Here is an 18546-nt window from a genome sequence, read left to right as displayed (position 1 = left end):
CCAGCCTTTGGAAGAGTTAACTTTCCTTTCAGCTGTGCCAGAATCTTCTGAGAAGCAGCTTGAAGCTGCACAGGGGCCAGGGAGGAAAGGAGGTATCTGGGGGACGTGGGGCCCTGCCTCTGCTTGCTGTGGACCCCCTAGCCAGTACCCCCACCCCAATTCCGCAGGTGGGGCCAACAGCCTCTGGCACCCCATTCATAATTGAACAAATGACCAGGTCCCCTAGCCCTGTGGCTTGGGAGAGGCTGCTCCCTGCTCTAGGATGATCAACTTATCCCGGTTTGCCTGGGACTGATTCAGTTTTTTGTTTTTTTTTTCAATTATTTTTATTAGTTGGAGGCTAATTACTTCACAACATTGCAGTGGGTTTTGTCATACATTGACATGAATCAGCCATGGAGTTACATGTATTCCCCATCCTGATCCCCCCACCCACCTCCCTCCCCACCCGATTCCCCTGGGTCCTCCCAGTGCACCTGGCCCGAGCACCCGTCTCATGCATCCCACCTGGGCCGGTGGTCTCTTTCACCATAGATAATATACATGCTGTTCTCTCAAAACATCCCACCCTTGCCTTCTCCCACAGAGTCCAAAAGTCTGTTCTGTACATCTGTGTCTCTTTTTCTGTTTTGCATATAGGGTTATCATTACCATCTTTCTAAATTCCATATATATGTGTTAGTATGCTGTAATGATCTTTATCTTTCTGGCTTACTTCACTCTGTATAATGGGCTCCAGTTTCATCCATCTCATTAGAACTGATTCAAATGAATTCTTTTTAATGGCTGAGTAATGTTCCATGGTGTATATGTACCACAGCTTCCTTATCCATTTGTCTGCTGATGGGCATCTAGGTTGCTTCCATGTCCTGGCTATTATAAATAGTGCTGCGATGAACATTGGGGTGCACATGTCTCTTTCAGATCTGGTCTCCTCAGAAAAATATGGAACGCTTCACGAATTTGCGTGTCATCCTTGCGCAGGGGCCATGCTAATCTTCTCTGTATCGTTCCAATTTTAGTATATGTGCTGCCGAAGCGAGCACCTGATTCAGGTTTAACACTAAAAGTCCCACATCCCAGGAGCTCCTTTAGTTCCAAATGGCCTGCATCGTTGATCACACTCTGTGTAGACTGTCATCCTAGAGCCTAACTCTCACAGGGTCTTTCCTGCTGCAAAGTCAGGGCTGCTCCCCTGTCCACCCCGCTGGTGGGCAATTGCCCCATTGTTCGTTCCCATCAGAGCCATCCTCCTGTCTCTCTGACTTGGCCATTAGCATCCACCCCTAGTTCTAGGACAAACTTCCATCTTTGGAGGGCTTCCTGTTTTATGGATCAAGCACCAGGACCTGGATGGGGAAAGGCACCCTGGGGTCACACAGTTCTCTGACTCCTGGCTTGCGCTGTTCCCTTGACCTCTGTGTCTTGAGGAAATCGTCATTGACTTCACACCTGTGGGGCCAGGTGATGGGCTCTGGTTTGGGATGACCTGGGGTTTGAGGTGGACATCTGGGGCGGAGCCTAGCAGAGGGACTGTCCCACCTCCAATGGGCTTGTGAAGCCGGGCCCGAAGAGATGTATTAATATTTGAGATGCTTATGATCAGGGCATGGCCTTCCTCCCCTGGGTAAGGCATTCAGAGTTTCTCAGCCCCTGCGCATGAGGGCTGGCTGTTCCCACACCTGCTGGGGAGGAGCAAGAATCTCTGAGTGTCTCCCTTCTTCTTTGGGGGCTTCAGGTTCCCTGCCTGTACAGACTGAGTGTGTTTGGGTCCCCTTCTGGCTGTAGCTTCCTAAAGCCATCAAGGTTCTGTCATGTGAACACCCACGGGGGCTCTGATTTTCAGTTTAAGACAACAAGCCAGGATGTGTGGTCCTCTGTGAGCAAGTGTCCCGAGCCCCACCTTGTATTAACACAAAGGCCCTGGCCAGGCCCTGGAAGGCAGCCCTCCCTGTCCCTTGCCTTCCTTGAGAGTCTGTGCATTCTCAGGCCTCCCAACCTGGGCTGATGCTCTACACTCTCCTTGGGATGTTGCCTTCTCCCTCGGCTACTTGTCATCTCAGTGGTCACTTCTCCTTGGAAGAGCCTCGTGTCAACTCCCTCCCCTGCGCAGGGTAGGTTTGGGGCCCCTCCCTGGCTTACCCGGGGGTGACATGACCACACCACTCTGTCCTAATGATCTGTTTACTTGTTTACTTGCTGGCTTCCTCATCAGATGAACAGCCACAAGAAGGCCAGAGCCCAGAGTTACTTGCCTTAGGGTCTCAGAGCAAAGATGATGGGGTGTCAGAGTTGGCTAAAGAACCAAAACAGGAAAGAGAAATAAAACAGGCAGAACCTGCCCTTATGGATTTTGCAGTCTGTCTCCCCAGAGAGGTTCTTGATTGCAGCTAAAAGGACCACTTGGGCACCTTTGAGAGATTCTTGGATCTCCAAAGAATGGTTGCATTTGATTTGCAAAGCTCAAGAAGATCTGTGATTTGAATCTCCCCCACCCCCAATTCTTTTCTTGGCCAAGAATCGAGACCCATCCCCCTTTGCATCTGGTCAATCCCTCCCTTCCAGGGCGGGGTGCCTTCTCACCCCCACCCTCCATCCCCGTGGAGTAATACCGTGGCCTTTCTCAACTGGAGCCTCCTCCCAACAACCTCCGCCACAAGTTCCCACGTGGTTCTAGGTGTTTTCATGGTTACAGGAACCCGAGAGTGACCTCAGACTCCGCGGGGCCCTGTCTCCCACTCCCCACCAGGCTTGATCAGCGTCCCTGAAGCTGTCACAAACAAGGGGGTGTGGGCTGTCACGTGGCTTTGAGTAACCACACTCTCGCTTCCTTCTTTTACACACGGCCGTTGGGGGTTGGCGCGATCCGAGACCACGGCAGGGGTGCCACAGCCGGGCCTGGCAGCACAGGCTGGGTCCTCGTCGCTGAAGCAGAGGAACCACTTCTCCTGGGCCCACGAGGCGGCTGTCCCATGGTCTGCTGAGCACGGTAGGTGCCAGCTTGCAAAACCACGGGGAGTGGCTGGGTGGTGGAGTCCCCAGGGGCCAGCAGGCCTGCCTGACAGACAAGGGCAGGCTGGGGGCCAGTCCCGGGCAGGGCCTGAGCTGCAGCCCCTGCAAAGGGCGTCCCAGCACTCTGGGCACTCGGGATTGAGGTGTGCCTAGAGTTCATAGCTTTATTCTGCTGTCTCTTCTGGGTCCTACCCACCTCAACTTCCATCCGTCCCTTCCCACTAGTTTTGCCAGCAGCTGCCGGCTTGGGGGTTACTGTGAATTTTTTTTTTTAATGGAGAAATCAGGAATGTTTCCCTAAAAATCATCCTACCCCTTCATGGGTGGGAAACCAAGGCCCAGAGAAGGGATTTGCTCAAGCTGTGGATCCATTTAAAATAGCATTTTTCAAATCTGTGTTCTTCACATTTTTATAGGACTGAAGAAGGGATGCGTGTGCACAACAAATAATTAAAATGTTAGAATTAAGAAACTACTGCTAGCAAAAGAGAAAGTCAGAGTAATGATGAGAATATTCCTGTTTTGTGTCTGGAGTGCTTTAGGGGGCATATAGGGATGGTGGGGGGCTGGTGGCTCAAGCACTGTCCCCTGTACACACACATACACAGAGACAAGGAGAGGGTCAGGGTGGGTAGGCGCTGGCTGCCTGGAATTCTTTTTTTCTCGGAATGTGGCTCCCCTTGCCTCAGGCAGGCCACACCCTGCACGGTCGCAGGGCTTGGCCGGCAGACAGGGGAGGCTGAAACTGAGCAGAATGGGCTGGGCTGCAGGGTGAGCACTGCCTGGGAGCCTCAGCCTTCAGAGGGGTCAGGGAGTCATCTGAGAACTCTGTGCCCCCTTTTAACAGATGAAGAAACCAAGGCTCAGAGGGGTGAGGCAGCTGCCCATGGCAGCACGGCTGGGAGGTGGCCAGGCTTGCACTTGTGGCGGCCCCATCTGGTCACCGGACCCTCGTGGAGCCCACAGAGATCCCAGATTTTGGTCTCTCGGCCTCCTTTTGCTGAGCTGGAGCAGGCAGACGGTGGGTGTGGCCTCTGGCTAGAAGGAAATAGCATTGTTACTGCTTGTGCTGCTCACTGCAGGACAGGACACTCCATCGAGAGACAAGGTGTTGGTACAAGCAAGAGCAACTTTATCCGGAAAGCCAGTTGACTGAGAAGATGGCCCACTGGTGTCCCAAAGAACCATCTTGCCTGAGTTAGGATCCAGGCTTCTTTTATACTAAAAGAGGAGGGGTGGGGTGGCTGGTTGAAGCAAACTTCTTGGAGTTGGAATCCTTTGTTCTTGCAACTGTCCACAATAGTTCTGGTCACGGTGTTCCTGTAAACTTCTAACAATTATTTTCTGTTCAGCAACTTTTTAGTCTCTATATGAATGGAAAAGTGTTATACCTTTAAAGGTCAAGTCTGGGAGGCAGAGCCTTGAGACACACAGTATTATGTGTATTTCTGGCTATAGGTGACACTTTTTTTTCTTTACAAAAGTGCAGAGCCAGAAGGCCTAACCAGAGGCAACAAAATACAAAGGTTAGAGCTAAAGGGATAGATCTAACATGGAGTCAGGTTTGTTCTTCTCTGTTACAGTTCCCTACTGTCAATGTCCATTCCACAGTGTTGGCAGTGGTGGGGGTGGGGAAGGTGGGGGAAGGGTGGGGGATGGGGGAGGGTCGGGTAAATGATCGCTCTGGCTACTTCCTGCTGAACAGGGGCAAGGAAGGAGTGAGGGTGGAATGGAATCTATCAACTTGAAAGTATTCCCAATTCGTTGAGCATAAGCAGTTTGCATTATGAGGACACTGCCCCGCCTTTTTACAGTTCTGTCACACTTAGACAAGCAGACTTCCCAGGTGGCTCAGCCTGCCAATGCAGAACCTGAAGGAGCCTTGGGTTTGATTTCTGGGTCAGGAAGATCCCTTGGAGGAAGAAATGGCAACCTTCTCCAGTTCTCTCACTTGGAGAATCCCATGGACAGAGGAACCTGGCAGGTTACAGTCCATAGGGTCACAAAGAGTTGGACACCACTGAGTGAGCATGTATGCACACTTAGATGAGCACTTGAACACACACATGTGTGTGTGTGTGTGTATAATTCCACTTTACATATATATAAACTCTAGCAGTTGAGGGCACCGAGGCTGCTCTGCCATGTGCTATCTTTGTATACTTCCCCTGTTGGCCACACTTGGACAGAACTTGATTAAAGCATTTCTTTCCAACCAGTACCAGTGACATGAGAGAGTGAAGTCCTCATTACTTATATGGTACGAGGCTGACTTGAAACAGCAACTTAAGATCTAATGGATTGCAAGGCCGAGTCTGTGGACCTATTGGCTACAGATTCTCCTGGTCAGGCAGACACCAGGAATCCAATATTTCAAAAGGGCTTAATTTAAGCTTGCTTCTGGGAACCAGTCTAATCCATTGCAGGGCAACTGGCAAGGCCTTATCCCCAGGTACGTGAATAGTTTCCAATCAATATGATACTTGTTGGCTTATATTTGTAGATAAAAGCAAGCACGTTGTCACTCTGGTGTTAGGCAATACAGATTGGGGGATAATTTGCCTTTCTTGGGATGCCATTGGCCCATATTTCTGGTCTTACCTTTCTGTAAACCTCAGGGAGATCATCTAAGTTCTGTCCATTTTTCTGAGTTTTCTAGGAGAGCCCTCGGTAGGTTTCAAAGCATGTTTCGGTGGGACTCTGATATCTAGTGGTCCTGTCGAAAAAGTCACTTGAACATTTAGTTTACAGAGGTGATCTCGGCCCAGGATGAGGATAGGGAATTCAGGCATGTACAAGAAACTATATTTTAATATCAGATTTCCTAGTTGGCATTCCAGTGGTTGTGAAAATGATCACCTCTGTACTTCCCCTGACACCCCAGTGACTGGGGTAGACTGGGAGGTTCTCTGTGCTAACTGAGGGTTTCAATTAAGTTCAGTTGCTCAGTCATGTCCGACTCTTTGCAACCCCATGGACTGCAGCACACCAGGCTTCCCTGTCCATCACCAGCTCCCAGAGTTTAACTCAAACTCATGTCCATTGAGTCGGTGATGCCATCCCACCATCTCATCCTCTGTCGTCCCTCCTCCTCCCGCCTTCAATCTTTCCCAGCATCGGGGTCTTTTCAAAGACTGAACTGAGGGTTTAGCATGGAGTTCGCTTCCCCCCTGTCTACCAGAAAATCAACCAGTTTGCTATTCACTGTCAATTTTACCCAGGGCTCCTGTGGGGATATTTGAATTGAGTGTTGTAAATCCAGAGGAGCCCCAGGCCTCTTCATTCATCATCTGAATATTCTTCCCTCTCTACCATCTGATAGGCCCCACTCCTATCCTTTCCTACCCATTTCTAGCCCTCCTTTAAAAAAATTTTTTTAATTGAAGTATAGTTGGTTTACAATGTTGTGTTATTTTCAAGTATATAATACAGTGATTCAGTTATACATATATTTGTCTATATCCTTTTTCAGATTCTTTTCCCATATAGGTTATTACAAAATACTGAGTATAGTTCTCTGTACTACACAGTAGTTTCTTGTTGTTTATTTTATATATAGCAGTGTATATAAATGTTAATTGCATATTCTTATTCCTCCCCAACCCCCTTTCCCTTTAGTAACGATAGATTTGTTTTCTATATCCGTGGGTCTATTTCTGTTTTATAAAAAGGTTATTTTGTATCTTTTTTTGAGATTCCACAAATAAATGATATATTTTTCTTTCTCTATATAGCTTACCTCACTCAGTATGATAATCTCTAGGTTCATGCATATTGTTACAACTGGCGTTATTTTGTTCTTTTTTAATGGCTGAGTAGTATTCCATTGTGTATGTGTGTATGTATACATACACATGTACACACCACATCTTTTTTTTTTAAGTAATTTATTTTTATTGAAGGATAATTGCTGTACAGAATTTTGCTGTTTTCTGTCAAGCCTCCACATGAATCAGCCGTAGGTACACATATATCCCCTCCCTTTTGAAGCTCCCTCCCGTCTCCCTCCCCATCCCACCCCCCTAGGTTGATACAGAGCCCCTGCTTGAGTTTCGTGAGCCACAGGGCAAATTCCCATTGGCTGTCTATTTTACATATGGGAATGTAAGTTTCCATGTTACTCTTTCCATACATCTCACCCTCTCCTCCCCCTCCCCATGTCCATAAGTCTGTTCTCTATGTCTGCTTCTCCATTTCTGCCCTGTAAATAAATTCTTCCATGCCATTTTTCTAGATTCCGTATATATGTGTTAGAATATGGTATCCATCTTTCTCTTTCTGACTCACTTCACTCTGTATAATAGGTTCTAGGCTCATCCACCTCATTAGAACTGACTCAAATGCATTCCTTTTTATGTGTGTATGTATATATACACATGTACACACCACATCTTCTTTATCCATTCATTTGTCAATGAACATTTAGCTTGCTTCCATGTCTTTAGCCCTCTTTTTCTTTAATTTCAGGCATTCTCTTCCCCAGTGTCCTCTCTCTTTACAGTAAGTCCATTATTTCGTACGAAGTGCTGGCTTACCTTTCTTAGAGCCTGCTGTCTTCCAGGAACCCAACAGAGCCGTTAGAAAAATAGCATTTCCCCTTGGTCTTCTTTCGTCTGTGTCCTCTACTTTTGAATACCTCAAAAGCAATGTCTACCAACTGAGAAAGATTCCTTCTAAACGCACCGCCTAATTTTTATGACTTTCTCCTGATTCCTGGGGCAGTTTGCCCCATAAGGTTTGCATTTACCTTTCTAGTATTTTCAGGGCCCTCGGGATCTGCATCTTTATAAAGTCTGATAAATTCTTCCCCCAAATTTAGAGGGGTCTTCCTTTGATTTGTGCTGAATCTCTTGAACTTTTTTTGAAACTCTCGTTTTGGGACCCCTTCCTTGGGACCCCTGCCAAGACACACGTACGGTAGTGCTCTAATAAGGGCATCGGGGATTCCTTGGGGGTTCAGTGGCTAGGACTCAGTGTTTCACTTCGGTGGCTCCGGGTTTGATCTCTGGTTGGGGAACGAAGATCCACATGCTGTGCGGCATGGCCAAAAACAAGCAAAAACGGACATTGCTCCCCGACTAAGGCTCCCAGTTTGGTTCAGCTGTGGGTGCTGCCAAGTGGGCTTTGGGTGTACCATTTGGGTCCATTAGGTGGAGCTGGTATGCTTCTTCCCTGGCCTGATCAGTGACCATTCTCCTTTCATCTCCTATGAAGATCATATTGAGAAGACTGTGTATGTCTGTTCTAGAAGGTTGGTTGATGGGTAGCAAAACAATTCTGTCATTCAGAAAGGATCCTCCCTATAAGGAGGGTTGTCCAATTAAACAAATCCAAGGCTGAGAAGGGTCTGTGCATCCATAGAAACCCAGCCACCTGGCCTTTTTCACTTATGCCTTCTATGGGGTAATTGCCCTGCTCTGGGAGTGGCTCCCAGTCCAAGTTGGGTGCCCTGTTGGGTCTTGGAGAGTGACACCAGATCAGGTTCCGGTGCCCAGGAAGCTAACTGATCCCCCTAAGGAGAGGGAACCAGTCCAATCACTTCCTGAGCCCTGGTGTTGGGAAGTGGCGCTGGCGCAAGAAGAACGGGAGGCAGTGGGAGGAGTGGATATGTTGGCATAGTGGCTGGAGTGGCTGGGACAGCCAGCTCGGCCAGAGGAGCACGTAAGGTCTGGAGCAACGTGGCTTCAATCTCGATCCTTTCCTTTTCTTCCCGTGTGACAGGTTTTCCCTCGGGCTTCTTTTCAAGCCTTTGAATAGCCTGTGTAAGGCAACAACTGTAGGACTTTTCTCATCCCGATGTAATTGCTTGCACAGAGGGGATTTTATCCTTCTTCCCCACTTCTTCACAGAATGGCTCCAATTTCACTATTGTATTGTAATTTAGAGAGCCATCCAAAGGCCAGGGTTTCTCAGATCCTAATAGGTTCTGCTGTTAGGTGGCCCTGCATCATTACAATAAAATGTCCTCTTCCTCTTAGTCGTGGGTTCATGGCTATAATCAGACCTCTCACTTACCCAAAATGCACCCCCAGAGGACTCTTTTTGGAAACATTCCCCATCTATTAAAGGCAGACAAGATGGAGTCAGGCTTGTTCTTCTGTTACAGGATGGCTGGTGTGTATGTGTGTCCGTGTGCTGGTCCGTCTGTCTGTCTACAGATACCCTCTGAAAATTGTCAGTTCTTAAACTAAAACCAAGTGTAGGTCTCAGTGACTTCATTTGTGGAAGGACCTCACCTCCTCTGTTACCAGGCCAGCAAATCTGGGTACGACACTTGAGACTTGAGTGTTGTTTTGTTTTTTTTTTGTCCATTTTTTGTCCACACTGGAGGGGCGTGTGGGATCTTAGTTCCCCAACAAGGATTGAACCCATGCTGCTTGCATTGGGTTGGAGTCCTCACCACTAAAACCACTGGGGAAGTTCCAAGAGTTGGGTTTTTTGGAGGATGAGAGGAAGGCAAAAAAAAATCCTTAGATGTCACTATGGTTTGTGTGCCTGTAAAGGTCCATATAACATTCAACAGCTATGAAAAAAAATGAAAGTGTTAGTCACTCAGTCGCATCGTACTCTTTGTGACCCCATGGATTGTAACCGACCAAGCTCCTTTGTCCATGGAATTCTCCAGGGGATCTTCCTGACCCAGGGATTGAATCCGGGTCTGCTGCATTGCAGGCAGATTCTTTACTGTCTGAGCCACCAAGGAAGCCCTTCTACCCACTCCAGTATTCTCACCTGGAGAACTCCATGGGCAGAGGAGCCTAGCGGACTATGGTCCATGGGGTCGCAAAGAGTAGTACACAGCTGAAGCAACTGAGCATGTGGTAATGTCTGGAAAGGCTCCTGATGGGACTGGGGTCATTGATAAGAAAAGGTTGGGAAGTGCAGGATGACAAATGTGAGGCCAAAAGCCTGTAGATGGCACGTCCTGTGCAGTTGTGAGCCTGTTGCCGGGCCTCACTTTGGTGTCCACTCCTGCAACATGCCTTTAATGAGCCGCCAGGATGCCAGGCCTGTGGGGACTGGGCATTCACTGGAGACCTGTGATCTGATGGAGGTGGCCGGCCATGCTGCCCGTACTCCAATGGACCAATATCACAGCGCTTACCAAGCACCTGTCTGTCGGCTAAGCCCTGGGCATGTAGCACGAGTCATAAGGGTCTCTGGTTCCTATTTAGCGTTTATGGGCTGATGGGAATGAATGTTTTGAAAGTAAACAAGCATTTTTTTTAAAAGGTTTAAACGACCAGACTAATCATGCTGGGCAATCTGTGAGGGCTTCTTGGAGGAAGCAGCATTTATTCTGGCTCTGGAGATGGTCCACGCCTGGTTCACAGGTGGTACGGAGCTGTGACTGTGAGGTGGGCTCTGGAGCAAGACCACCCAGGTTCAAATTCCTGCTCCTTCTCTTACTGGCCATGTGCTTCTAAGCACCAAGTGAGCCTCAGTTTCCCCATATTTCACATGGAGTTAACATGAGGAGGTTGTGGGGCCCGAGTGAGCTAGTAATTCATGCATAGCTCTTAGAACAGTACCCAGGGCATTGTCTACACTGGACACATGTGATTCACAAGCCACAGGAGACTAAGGCTGTGTATACTACCCAGGCTTCTGGGGCTTCTGGCCCTGGCTCTCTCTGACTAACAAGGTCCGAAGTGTGTTGCAGCTGCCCCAGGGTTGCAGGTTTTTCAGGGATATGACCTTATGTCACGCAGAATGACAATGACAACAGCTGGCCTTGAGTGAGCGCCTACCAGATACTAAATGTTCAACCCGGACCAGCTCACTTCAACCCATAACAACCCCACAAAGCATAGGCACTACTGGAATCTTGTATTTCAGATAAAGAACTCATGGCTCAGAGAGGTGGGTTCAGTTGCCCAAGGTCACACAGCTTGTACATGACAGAGGTGGGACTGGATCTGGTTTGATGCTGGATTTGATCCTGAGCGGGGCCAGAGCCTATCTGTTACCAAAACTGGGGTCCACTCACTTGCGTGCAGTCAAGCCAATCTACTGACACCATGTTGTGGGGGAGGAAAAGGCTGTTTATTGCAGGGTAACAGATAAGGAATCTAGGACAGCTAGGGCTCAAAAAGCTAGAACTCCCCTATGAGCCTTTGCAAAGCATTTCTTTGTTAAAGATCTTTTTTGATGTGGACCATATTTAAAGTCTTTATTGAACTTGTTACAATGTATGCTTCTATTTCTATTTTTTTATTTTTCTGGCTGCAAGGCATGTGGGATCTTAGCTCTCCAAGGATCGAACCCACAGCCCCTGCTTTGAAAGGAGAAGTCTTAACCACTGGACCACGGAGGAAGTCCTACAAAGCATTTTTAAAGGCCAGATGAGGGAAGGAGGAGCGTTGGACAATTCTGATTGGTTGATGGTTAGGTAACAGGGCGGCATCACAGGGGTTAACATCATCAATCCTCGGGTGCCAGGTCTGGGGGCTACGTGTTCATCCACCTGGTGGGGGAAAGGTTAGCATCTGTAAAACAGCTCAGGAAATGTGCAGCAGATACTGTTATCTAGGTACTTCAGGGAGGAGCTAAAGCAAAGGATATGTGGGCGGGGGTGGGGGTGGGGTCTGTCCTAGGAAGGCCCCATAGGGTCCTGCCTGGTCACATGTCCAGTCCAACAGCACTCAGACCTGAGCTTGGATCTGGCAGAGGGGGACACCTGGGCCTCCACTGGATCCTCTCTCTTGAGGCTGCTCAACCCACACCCTGAGATGCTCCATCTTTCGGATCCTCAAATTTCAAGCTTTTTAATGCTGGGATTCAGGATTCCAGATGGGAGGTCCCAAACTTTTTGAGTCCCAGGAACGTCTTTCCTGAGTGGTCCAGGGCAGCCGTGCAGAGCTTGGTGGGGTGGGGGTGGGGGGTGCCTCCTGGCAGCTCGCTAGTCTACACTGCCTGAGTGGGGCTCAGGCAGAAGTACCCCAGTTTAGGGTGGAAGGAAACGGGCAGTGTCTGACCGCCTCCGTCGGGCAAGCGACAAGACAAATAGGATGTGGCATCTCTCTGCCCCTCTCTGTGCCTCGCCCATCCCTCTCTGGTGGTAAGTGACTGTTTTCCTGCCATCAGAGGAGAGAAGAGGCAAAAGCTGGGGGCTGAGGGTAATGGCTTCATTGCCCTCAGCCTTGCTTCCCTAATCTGTGTAACAGGAACCAGAGCGGCCAGCGCTGGGGGGAAGACGAACGAGCACCCCAGATGATGAGGTAGTGAAACGACCCATCCACAGTGGGGGGCTTATACCGCCTTGTTTTCGTTAGGGTACAATACACGTGTCCTAGCAAAGATGAAAGTCATTATCCTACCTGCCATAGATGGTGCTTACACTCTGCTCCACTCCTTGTTACCGGTGAGGCTCTTTGAGTCACAGAGCCTCTGGGAACCGTGTGGGTTTCCGTCATATGGGTGAGGCCTGCCCAGCTGCAGCCTGGTTGCAGGCCGCTGTGTCCCCGGTAACCTTCCCCTTGAAGCTCACAGTGTGGCAGGCCTCAGGGTCCTGGGTTGCCTGAGACAGATGGGGACGAGGGATGGTCAGTGCTAGCGCTGGGAACATTTGGGATGAGACGGTCGGCTTAGGCCCAGGCAGGGAGGCACTGGCTTTTCCTAGTGCTCCCTGTTGCATCCCAAACAGGCAGGGAGGTCTCTGCTCTCACACAGGTCTTTGCAGCTTCCCTAATGTGGGGAGGTAGGGAGGTCACCACCTCCGTACCCTCCCTGAGTCAAGAGGCCTCCCCATCTCCTCTGCTCCTCTGTCCGTAGCCCCCTGCTGGATGCCAGCATCAGGGGACCTTCCTGCAGCATGTCATTCCGTTCTCCTCTTTGAGACAATGCCGCCCATCTTACAGATGAGGAAACTGAGGCTCAGACTTGGTGACGCAATCTGCTCAGGTTACACAGCAGCTCAGCGGTCTCTCTCCCACCCCAGGCCGCCTCTGTGTGCAGGGGTGGGTGCAGGGGGAGAGCCCAGCTTGGGGACCACAACCTGGCCCCTTCCACGGTACCCTCCCATCCTCCCTGACTCACCCAGGTACCTCCCTGACCCAGGGGCTGGTGGGCTGGGTCTTCTGTTTGTTTCTCCCTTTCTGCTTCCAGGAAGTGGCTAAGAGCTCGGCCTTCCAGGAACCGAGAACTACCCAAGTGGGGGCAGTGCCCAAGCTCATAGTTATGCAATATGTCCTAAATAGGGCGTCTTCCTAAAGTCCCCTGCCGTCAGGAAAGTGGGGCCAAGATTAGGCCATGTACTCTTTCCTGAGGTGCAAAGAATGTCTGCCTCCCAAAGGCAAATTCAGAGGCAAAGAATGTGTGTGTGTGCACATTTGAATGACACCCTTATTTAGCACGAGCTGTGAGCTGGCGTTTTTGAATTCATTATCTCATTGCATTCTCCCCACAGCCCTATGAGATGGGTGGCATTTGTTGTTCCCATTTTACGGGTGATGAAACTGAGGCTCAGAAAGGCAAAGATCTGAGTCAAGGTGATTTCACTTGTAAGGGACAGAGCTGAGACTTGAACATCCTTTTGTTGGACCTCAAAATCTGTGCTCTCAATCTCATGCCCTGCATAGTACCCAGTACAGAGAGCACTGACCTTTCTGGGTGTTACGGCCTTGAATCAGAATCAGATTCCTCCTGATTCTTTCTTTGCCCTCCCTCTCCTCACTGGGTCCCCAGTGGCAGGCACAAACCCACCAAGCTAAGCTGTGTTCCAAGCCTTTGCTCCTTCTGCCCTCTCAGCTAGGTTAGGTCTCTCTCCACAAAGCCTTCCTGAGTTCTCGCTAGCTTCAAATCTTGTCTCTGTGGCTTGGCAGCTGTGTGTCTTTGGGCAAGTCGCTCTACCTCTCTGAGCTTCATCCCTCCTCAACAAAATGAGGGTATCTGTGAGAGCCAGATGTGTCTGGTGCAAATATCATCATTTAGTTTAAGAAATTATTTTAAGATAAGATCAGACTGGCATTTTAGAAACCATCGTAATTTTAACTAACATGTGAGAGGTTGGGTTGAGTCTGGAAGCAGAGGGTCTGTGAGTGAGTTATAGTCATTCAACAAATGATGAACAACTGCGCTCTGCTCTGAATTACGTGATGTACAAGGAAAGGTATTGAATAAATGAGAAAATAGTTTGAAAAAGTAGATAGAGGTATCAATAAATATATACTGGAATCACGTTGCTGTAGACCTGAAACTAACCCAACATTGTAAAATCAACTATACTCCAACTGAAAAAAAATCACAAGGAAAAGTATTGGAAATTATCCAGGCTCTGCTCCACTCTGGAATGAGCTGGTCGGCTTACTCCCAGGAAGGGAGATACTGGCTTTTCCCAGTGTTCCCTGTTGCATCCCAAACAGGCAGGGAGGTCTCTGCTCTCACACAGGTCTTTGCAGCTTCCCTAATGTGGGGAGGTAGGGAGGTCGCCACCTCTGTACCCTCCTGAGTCAGAGGCACCCCTCATCCTCTCTGCTCCTCTGTCCGTAGCCTCCTGCTAGGTGCCAGCATCAGGGGACCTTCCTGCAGCATGTCATTCCGTTCTCCTCTTTGAGACAATGCCGCCCATCTTACAGATGAGGAAACTGAGGCTCAGACTTGGTGACGCAATCTGCTCAGGTTACACAGCAGCTCAGCGGTCTCTCCTCTGCCCTGGGCTGCCTCTGTGTGCAGGGGTGGGTTGGGGGGAAAGCCCATCTTGGGGATCACAACCTGGCCCCTTCCACAGTACCTTGGATTGCATACTGCTGAAGGGTACTATGTCAGGGAATCGAGGAATCTCACCCCAAAACACAGCTGTTGGTCACCACAGGATTCTCAGCTGCAAGATTTTGAATCCCACAAATACCAGCCACTGCCAGGGGGAGAATAAGGGGAGAGAGAGAAACCCAGGAGGCATGAGTGTTCACAAGGCCAAGAAGAAAGACCAATCAGATGGCCACAGGGAGAGGCACTGCCCTTTCTGTCTCCCTGGTCGGGAGGCTGAGGGGTGATACGAAGACAATCGCCTTTGCTACCCACAGGCAAATGAGATGACTGTCAGCTCACTGAGGACAGGCTGTTCACAACAGATTTGAGTTTTTCTCCTGGCCCCAGATGGAGCAGTAGATGGCTCTGGGCCCCTGAGGACTTACAGGATAGATTTACTGAAAGAACCACAGTAGCTGATATTTGCAGGAGCTGGAGATGGGAGCAAAATGCTAAAGGCTCTGGAGGTATCACCTCATTTTATCCTCACAATAGTCTACGGGTAGGTGCTATCATTCCCAACAGGTAAGCGAGGACCTAGCCAAAGGGAACTGGATCAAGCCAACACATTGAGAAAGGATGAGGAGACTGAGAATCTGAGGGACAGGCCAGGGTTGTGTGGGATGGGAGCCAAGATAAGGGAAACTGGAACAGAGGGATGCAGAGAGAGGAATCAGCATCAGACTCCAAGAGGCCTCAGAGGGCCAAACGAGCATCTTTATCCTGTCGTCCCGTGGTCACCAAACTCTTGCTCATGGACCCCATTGGTGGACAAGATAGGTACATTGATCTATTGATGAATTGTACACAGGTACTGCTGTGTTCATGAGACACTGTAAATGTGTACAGAAATAGAAGTTAAGTGGCACAGAAGTTCATATAACTAGAAGGTCTAATGTTACCTTTCTATACCTCAGTCTTGTCCACACTGCACTGGGTCTTCGCTGCTGCATATGGACTTTCTCTAGTTTTGGCCAATGGGGGCCTGCTCTCTAGTTGCGGGCATAGGCTTCTCGTTGTGGCGGCTTCTTCTGTTGCAGAGCACAGGCTCTGTGGCACTCAGGCTTCCATAGATGTGGAGCATGGGCTCTGTAGCTGTCGCTCAGGGGCTCTGGAGCACAGGTTCAGCAGGTGTGGTGTGCAGGCTGAGTTGCCCAGTGGCACGTGGAATCTTCCCAGACCAGGGATTGAACCTATGTCTCCTGCACTGGCAGGTGAATTCTTAACCATGGACCACCAGAGAGGTCTGAGGAAACTATTAATACATTTCTGTGCACTGGGTCAAGGGAGTTGAAGAGCGCCCCCAGATGGATTCATTGGTGCTGGTAAGTAGTAATGGCTGCTATCTGTGGAGGGGCTTCTGTGCCCCAGGCATGTGCTGGGTGGTGAGGATGCCCCAGACCAGATGTGTTACCAGCGGTGGCTGCTCAGGGTCACGGTCAAGGGCGCTTGGTGGGCCCAGGAGTGTAGCTGTCCTGATGTCCCATTGTCCATGTCCCCCCTCCAGGTGCCATGTCTCTGCAACTCCTGCTGTTGGTGGTCCTGCTGGGCCCTGGCAGCAGCCTCCAGCTGCGGGAGACCAGCAAGAACGAATCTGTGAAGGCCCCAGACCCCCCATACCCAGGTGGTGACTGGAGAGACCTGGAAGACTATGATCCAGAATATGACTATATAGCACAAACGGACCCTCCAGAGATGCTTGACAGTAGCACCGAGGCCCCCAAGTTTCTGCCTATGGTGGCAACGCTGGGGCAGAGAGAGCCTGCAGGGCCTACGACACCTGAGTCATTCATTCTGGAGGTGTCCACAAGGGACTCTGCTGTCCTGAGTGCCACAGGGGCAACCACCAAGAACCTGAGCACAGAACTGGTCACACTGGTCCCTCTGACCAGAGAACTGGTCACTGAAATCCCTCCCAAAATGAAGGATCTATCCACAGAGTTGGCTGCAGTCACAGAGGCCCTGTCCACGGACCCCGTGGCCACAAAGGCCCTGTCCACGGACCCCATGGTCACAGAGGCCCTGTCCACGGACCCCGTGGCCACAGAGGCATTGTCCACGGAACCCACAGCCACAGAGGCCCTGTCCATGGGTCCCGCGGCCACAGAGGCCCTGTCCACGGATCCTGCAGCCACAGAGGCCCTGTCCACGGACCCTGCGGCCACAGAGGCCATGTCCATGGGTCCTGTGGCCACAGAGGCCCTGTCCACGGATCCCACAGCCACAGAGGCCCTGTCCACAGACCCTGCGGCCACAGGGGCCCTGTCCACGGGTCCTGTGGCCACAGAGGCCCTGTCCACGGAACCTGCAGTCACAGAGGCCCTGTCCGTGGAATCCAAAGTCATAGAGACTCTGTCCACAGAACCGGCCACCACAGCAGCCCCTTTCAGGGAGCCCACTACCATGCTGGCCCTGCCCACAGATCCAACCACTGTGCAGGCCCTGCCCATGAGACCTGCTACCACAAGGGGCCTAACCACAGCCCTTCCTGTGGCCTCTGATACTCCCAAGGGCACCACTGTGGCAGCTGGCGACTGGTTTGAGGCCTTCACTGGGAACAAAGGTCAGAGCCTTTTCCCCTGGAGCTCTGTGGCCCCGGCCCCTCCAGAGAGCCTGCCAGACCCGGGCCCCGTGAAGCAGTGTCTGCTGGCCATCCTCATCCTGGCCCTGCTGGCCACCATCTTCCTCGTGTGCACCGTGGTGCTGGCCATCCGCCTCTCCCGCAAGAACCACCTGTACCCCGTACGCGATTACTCCCCCAGCGAGATGGTCTGCATCTCGTCTCTGCTGCCCGAGGGGGGCGAGGGGCCCGCTCCCACGCCCAACGGGGACCTGCCCAAGGCCAAGGACCAGGGCCGGAAGGTGGGGCCGGGGGGCAACCGCGAAGGGGATGACCTCACCCTGCACAGCTTCCTCCCTTAGCTCCCGGCTGCTGAGCCACGGCCCATGCCCCATGCCGAGGCTCTAAGCTGCGGGTGGGGCTTCCTCAGATACCCCTGGAGACTGGAATCTTCTGGGTGGGGACCTGGGCCGCCATCCACAGGACTGAGAGCAGCCGGGGTCCAGGCACCGAAGCAGGCCTGGCAAGCAGAACCTCCAGGAGAGGCTGCAGACGGCCCCTCCAGCTCCCTGCCCAGCCCCCGTGTGTCCTGGGCTCCCTCTAACGCCTCCCTTCCCCAGGAGGACTCAGAGTCAGTTCCCGCTAACGTTCCCTTCTGGTTGCTATGGTCCCTGCACAGGAAGGGGGCACTCTGAACTGGATTCCTTAGTTCATTTCCTGTCATTCCCCGCCCCCCTCATTTCGGGGTGTCTCTCAGGAAACCCACAGTGAGTTGTGGGGGCTGGGCATGTTCCTTAGGGGACTCTGTGGACCGCCAAGCTATCATCTAGTGACAGACTAACCCCATCCTGCCCTCCCTCGCCTCCCCCCAGGGCCTTGATTGAGGTGCTCACAGAGGTCTCCCAGGGCCCAGCTCAGGGTCCAGGATGGCGCAGATGCTCAGTAAATGTTTGGTGAACAAGTGATGGCTGAATGAATGCTTCAAGCTGCCTCCTCCAGGTGGGGAGTGGGTCCTTTGGCTGTTCCCCCAGCCCCAGCCCCGGGCCCCTTAGGAAGCCCCCTGCACAGGCTGTTAGGGTTACTTCAGGGGGCACCTCGGTGTATCCTTGGGCGCTGGGGCAGGGGTTCAGGCTGTCGAGGGGCAGAGAATACTGGCCCCAGGAACCACTTTATCCGGTGCGTCACCCATGACAACAGTTCAAGCCTACAGAATTTGGTCCCCCGCA

At 51.1% G+C, this 18546-nt stretch overlaps 1 protein-coding gene and 1 non-coding gene across 4 annotated transcripts; one reads left to right on the top strand and one right to left on the bottom strand.

Moving 5' to 3' along the window:
- Positions 1–939: 939 nt before the first annotated feature.
- On the bottom strand, positions 940–1046 carry LOC122424838. The gene has a single exon (XR_006264572.1). It is a non-coding gene; the product is annotated as a U6 spliceosomal RNA (small nuclear RNA).
- On the top strand, positions 1012–18283 carry SELPLG (selectin P ligand). 3 transcript variants are annotated; one of them, XM_043438356.1, is made up of 3 exons: positions 1012–2989; positions 15975–16085; positions 16268–18283. In XM_043438356.1, exon 3 carries the CDS (start codon positions 16273–16275, stop codon positions 17680–17682), a length of 1410 nt encoding a protein of 469 aa, XP_043294291.1. In that variant the 5' UTR covers positions 1012–2989; positions 15975–16085; positions 16268–16272; the 3' UTR covers positions 17683–18283. The 3 variants fall into 3 exon arrangements, with proteins under 3 accessions (XP_043294291.1, XP_043294301.1, XP_043294281.1); XM_043438366.1 differs by lacking the exon at positions 15975–16085 and having other exon boundaries at positions 1016–2989; positions 16268–16719; positions 16750–18283; XM_043438346.1 differs by lacking the exon at positions 15975–16085 and having other exon boundaries at positions 1016–2989.
- Positions 18284–18546: the final 263 nt, after the last annotated feature.

Source organism: Cervus canadensis, chromosome 1, assembly GCF_019320065.1.
Source record: "Cervus canadensis isolate Bull #8, Minnesota chromosome 1, ASM1932006v1, whole genome shotgun sequence".
In the NCBI taxonomy this organism is placed as follows: domain Eukaryota; kingdom Metazoa; phylum Chordata; class Mammalia; order Artiodactyla; family Cervidae; genus Cervus; species Cervus canadensis.
Note: the sequence above shows the minus strand (reverse complement) of the source record. Positions and strands in the feature narration are given on the sequence as shown.